At 46.1% G+C, this 6,000-nt stretch overlaps 1 protein-coding gene across 1 annotated transcript; it reads right to left on the minus strand.

The window, feature by feature from the left end:
* Window positions 1-3,899: 3,899 nt before the first annotated feature.
* LOC125540584 (cytochrome P450 76M5-like) lies at window positions 3,900-5,685 on the minus strand. The gene has a single exon (XM_048704191.1). It carries the CDS (start codon window positions 5,668-5,670, stop codon window positions 4,174-4,176), a length of 1,497 nt encoding a protein of 498 aa, XP_048560148.1. The 5' UTR covers window positions 5,671-5,685; the 3' UTR covers window positions 3,900-4,173.
* Between the last annotated feature and the right edge of the window lie 315 nt (window positions 5,686-6,000).

Here is a 6,000-nt window from a genome sequence, read left to right on the forward strand (position 1 = left end):
GCTCAACATCCTTCCTCTTTCTTGAATGACTGTTTGAAACTTGAAGCAATTTCACCGTCATCTTGTAATCATCCTAAGTCAAATTCGTAGTCGTGTCTTAACACATGGCTGACCATTAGAACCCTGGTCTGTCGCCATGTCCCATACTTACCGCATGGCTCGCTACTATTACAATGTCGATCTTTGGCTTTACTAGTAGAGTCCCCAGGGTCACAAAACCACACCTCCTCAACTCCGACTGCAAAGAACAACCGATCATCACCGACCGATGCAGAGTTTCACATCCTCGGACCACTGAGCTCCAGCTTGAACAAAATGTTTTTCACTTTTCCCACAGAAATAGGCTTTGACTTTATGTGCACTTACATATGCCGTAGCCCTCCATCTGTACCGAGTGAAGTCTTCTGTCAGACTCCAGCTTCAGTTTCAACATGACTCCATGTAGCCAACTACACTACCCGCGCCCCATTAATCTCAGCCTCTCATGTGTACACCATCTTGAATCAACCTCATACAATTGCCTCGTTGAAGCGCACAAGCCTTAGGATGCTGGCTACTCCTCTAGGCCACCACGAGAGCTATATCTCACATTAAGCGAGAGAGAAGAACCTCCCACTGAAGCATCCGTAGTAATGGGCCGGACCATTAGCACATATAGTAAAACAAAAAGAAATAGGGAGAAAAAGAGAACTCTCCTGGGAATCGATCCCAGGTGGTGGGTGGGGCCTCTGGCCATTTGCACCAAGGTCGGGTTCATGTCCAGATAGGAGGCGCGACCAACTTGAGGGACCCTTTTTCTGTTTTCTCCTTTATTTTTTTGGTTTTCTTATTTATTCTCTAGTTTTCATTTTTTTCATCATTATACTTCCCTTTTTTTCTTGGTTCTTTGGTTTTCTCTTTGTTTCTTTCATGGTTTTATCTGTTTATTTTCTTTCCCATTTTCTTCATTTTTTGTTTCTTTCTTGGTTTTCACTATTTTTTTGGTTTCTCTTTACTTCTTTACTGGTTTTCATAGTTTTGCCATTATTATTTTCATTTATTTCTTTGTTTCTTTTTTCCTTTTCTTCCTTTTTAGATTTTCATTTTTTTGTTTTCCTTTCTTTCTATTGGTTTTCATTCTATATTTTTATATATGTCAAGAATATTTTCTTGTACACGTTTACCATTTTTCTAATACAAGTTCAATTTTTTTAATACATGGCCAACATTTTTAGCAATTTTTTAATACATGGCTAACATTTTTAGCAATTTTTTTAATACATGGCCAAGATAGAAGTACACTCTTTTGTGGACAGATTTTGAAGCTAGATGTACACTCTTCACCGGACGAAAGGAGTACATGCATCCACATCAAACGACTGATTAACTGCGAGTCTTTAAAAATTATTATTTCAATCTTGGATACTTCAAAGTCTGTACTATAAATTTTGGCCCCTGATAAATGCACATGTGTGGCAGGAACACATGGTAACTTCGAACGTTTCTATGACAAGTTTAGTGACGCGAGGATAACAACTTTAGACTTCTTTTTAGATGGCAGTTTTTAGTTTTTTTCTTTTTGAATGACAACTTTAGTTTAAAAAAATCAGGGCGAAGAGCATCGTGCCACACGTGACACTTATTAGATGGGCAAAATTTTACCTTCCAGGAAGCTACCTTATTATTTAGATTTATTTCAGAATTTCCGATGATGTGCGTTTAGTGGGAGGAGATGTTCCCGTCAACTACGAGACACCTACATTGATTTCGTAAAATTTCAAGATGATATGCCAGCTCAATCTCTCGGAGAAGCTCATAGGGGTAGGACGTGCGTGTGTGTATTCATACGGATGAGTGTATGCGTGTATATATCAACGCTTGTGTTTGTACTGTGCTTAGAAAAAAAGCTACCTTATTACCATCAAATAGTCTCTACGTAAACATCACTAGTTTAGTGATTTAAAAATGTTAGTTTATAGAGGGAGTACATTGAAAACAACGTACAACATTGCCGTGTGAGACATGCAACCCAGCCGCACATTGGTCCAAGTCGAACACGAATGACTTGACCGCTTGCTCGAGCTGACTGTAACTCTCAGACTCTCCGTCAGGCACGGCTCTGCAGACTTCCGTGGCCACGGTTGGCCGTAACCCTCATACGTTTTAGACTACCAAGTGGCTTGTTTGGTAAGCAATCAACAAAAAATGCAATCATACGTTCTAGACTTGCATGACCAAGGTTGGTCGATTAACACATGGACAGAGGTGTGCACGACTATTTAACAGACTGAAATTACGCGTGATTAGAATGATGTCATTTTGGGATACTAATTTGTCTAACAATCCCGACTGATGAGTCAGCCGTTAAATCTCAATTTCAAGTGGAACATGTCGCATGTTCATCCATGTCGTACTTGTGCAACATGTAACAATAAAGTTTGCATGCCAACTAGCACCGGCTTTATAAAGCCATGCCATCGACTATTTTCAGCCTCTCTAGCTATGACCCTGAAGGGGTCCCGGAGAGGATTTGTAGGACGCAGGTCCAGGCGCACGCGAATCATGTGTCGTCGATCCGCACCAAAATTCGCGACATTGCTTATGTATTCACAGAGTTCCATTTTTCGTTTATCTATGTAATGCCGCCATATATCATTCAGATATATCAGTTGGTGTAGGGCCTGAAACCTATTACGTGGGGTCTGCTGAAGACCGAAAACGGGAAGGAAGGAGCAAATATAGAACGGACGGGGAAACATAATTCATTAAGCTATTGTTGTGATGTTCTTCTTATTGTTTGTTCATATGTTTCTTTTTTTTTTGCGTTGTTTGTTCATTTGTTTCTGTTCCTCGAAAAATAACATCCAGGTGTAACCACTGTTTCAATCGGAGGGCTACGAAGATATGAACACCTGCAGCAGCATATTCGTACAAAAAAATACATATTTGTTTGAAAATGTTGGTTTTCATATGTAAAGGCAAGAGATAATCTTCTATATTGACAGAATGAAGGGTGTAAAGGCAAGAGATAATCTTCTATATTGACAGATCGAAGGGCTTCAAAGATATGAATGCCTGCAGAAGTATGCTGCTACAGAAAGGTATAAATTCATTTGAGAAGGTTTGTTTTGTTATATATTTGATTAAGATCCCGTCTTCTCTAGTTGGGAAATATCATCGTTGATATTCGTCCTTCTTCCTTGTTGTTGTTGTTGTTGTTGCTGGTTATCCCAGAACAACTTTTCTGTTCGACATATTGAGTATGTCTAATACTTAAAGTATGATGAACTGATCTTACGATGCAGGTGGAATCAACGGCAGTAGATATATGTGTCTAAAATGTGTTTAAACAAGTTACAGTTATTGAAAATTTATTTTCTGACGGTTCACTGGCTAGTTACTAGCAAGACAATGCAGTTGAATTAAAGGATCTTAGAAATCCTTGTAAATTACATATTATTATACCTATTTGTGTTTTTTTTGCGGGGAATACCTATTTGTGTTCTACCCCTATGTAGCACTTTGTAATGGAATGCTATCTTAAGTTGAGTAGTTCAATCCCTCGTCCCTGAAATTGAGTCTGTGAATTTATAAGTTGATGTAATCGTATGGGGACTATCCTAGAGTTGCTCTAACTATATTTTTTGTTCTGGAGATAGATCATGCTGTTTATTTATAGACAGAACAAGTCACATTGCACAAGATCCACATGACAAAATTGTGACCGATAATTCTCAATATCGCACACAGTTCGTCTAATTCAATTGTGTGCCCATCAAGCATAGAATTCTTATCAGACAAACCTATGCGCTGTCACGAGTTAGCACACGCAAGTTGCCTTTAAGAAACCATGTCCGGAACTTCGCACATGGTGCACATATTACAAAACGTGTGCGATGCTCCCCATCATGATACACAAATCATTTATTTAAATTGTTTGCCAATCAACATACACGATTCGAGCAGTTCAATCGTGTGCGTTATCCCGACTTATCACACGCACGTCCTTCAACTGAACTGTGTGCCCTATATTATACAATGTTCCTTTTTAAAATCATACTTGATGGATCTGCCATCGCACACACACGTTTCTTTTTCTAACGTGTCCATCACACATTGTTCGACATCGGGTGTGTGATAAGTGTGTTTTAATTGCACTAGTGTAATACCATTTTATCAATCAATGTACATGTCCTACGTGACCACGACGGGCACGGCCTTGAGTGGGACAGCCATCACATTTGCAGTGGTAAATCTCTCGCTCACGTCCAACTCCGCCGCGGAAACGCCGTCCGGTAGCCGCCACTCGAACGCGTGCAGCAGCGAGGCCAGGATGAACGGCACCACGCGCTCCGCCATCGGCACGCCGGGGCACAGCCGCCGGCCGGACCCAAACGGGATGAACTCGAAGGCCTTGCCCCGGAAGTCCACCACCTGGTCCGCCTTGCCCAGGAACCTCTCCGGGACGAACTCGTCGGGTCTCTCCCACGCCGCCGGGTCCCGCATTATCGCCCACGCGTTGAAAATGACCGTTGAGCCGTTCGGCACGGCGTAGCCGCCGATCTCCACGCCTTCCTCCACGGCCCGGTGTGGCAGCAGTATCGCCGCCACCGGGTGCAGCCGCATAGCCTCCTTTACCACGGCTTGCAGGTACGGCAGGCTCGCCGCGTCGGTCTCGCCGATGGTCTCCTTGCCGCCAAGAGCATCGTCTATCTCCGCGCGGACCTTTGCCATGACGCTTGGGTTCCGAAGCAGCTCCGCCATTGCCCACTCTAGGGTGATGGACATGGCGTCGCTCCCGGCCGCAATGACCTCGAACACTATGGTTGTCAGGCTGTCGCGAGCCATCTTGCCTGTGGACAAGAGCTCGAGGAGCGAGTCGAGGAAGTCACAGTGCTTCTCCGTGGAGGCGTTGGCAGCTGCCATGCGACGGTCAATTATGCCATCCAATATGAGGAAGATTTTCTCGAAGCGTATCTCCGTCCAGCGACGCCATCCTTGCAAGTCGAGGGGTCCAAGGAAAGGGAAAAGATCGGAGACGTTCGGCTTCGCGATCACCTCGATGAGGTCCTCAACGAGCTTCCGCACCCCCTGGGCCGACTCGCCGCCCATGTCGACCACGTCGACGGAGCAGAACGAGCTCGACACGAGGTTTAGCACACCGCCGTATAGTGCCTGGCCGACGTCCAACTCTGTGCCGGCGCGGCCGCGGAAGTAACTCACCATGTCCCGCACCTTACGCTGGCGGACGTCGAGCGCCACGGCGAGGCCGCGCGGGGAGAAGACGTTGGTGGCCACGATGCCGCGCAGGCTCTTCCAGAGCGGGTCGGAGCTGGGCAGCCATATCATGGACCGGTCGGAGAAGCCGAGCGCGCGGGCGGCGTCCGGGATGGCGCGCGCAGCCAGGCGCCGGTCGTGCTTCGCGAATGCCTCCCAAGCCGCGTCGCGCGAGGACACGATCACGGCGGTGGTGAGGCCGAGCTTGAGTGTCATGACGGGGCCGTAGGCGCGAGCGAGGCGCGCGAGGGTGTGGTGGAGGTTGCCGCCGAGGCTGACCACGTTGCCGACGAGAGGGAGCGGCGTGGGACCCGGTGGCATCCGCCCCGTGCCCGCACGGCGTGTGTGTGCCAGGCAGTAGAGGAGCGAGACGACCGCGAGCGTCGGCCATAACAGCCAAAGCACGATCTCCATTCGCTGGTTCGTGTGGTGCGGGTTGCTGAGGTGAGAGTCCGTCGTGGTATATTTATACCTGCTGGTATCTGCATCTAAGCGATATACGATGCACAACCCTGCCAGTGTACGTTGATTGAGGTTGCAACCCTGTATTCTCTTCTACCTATCAATGAAAAGATACACTCTTAAGTGTGTTCACGAAAAAAAATGTTGCACAACGGGTCAAGTCCGTATCACCGCGGAACAACTGCAACGTCCCGATGTGATCTATCTACTTGGTAATTCATCTGGTGACTTCACGGTCGCCAAAGAAGCTCCAAGTAGCATCAAACATTTCCGATGAGATCC

This window comes from Triticum urartu, chromosome 2 (assembly GCF_003073215.2).
Source record: "Triticum urartu cultivar G1812 chromosome 2, Tu2.1, whole genome shotgun sequence".
NCBI lineage: Eukaryota > Viridiplantae > Streptophyta > Magnoliopsida > Poales > Poaceae > Triticum > Triticum urartu.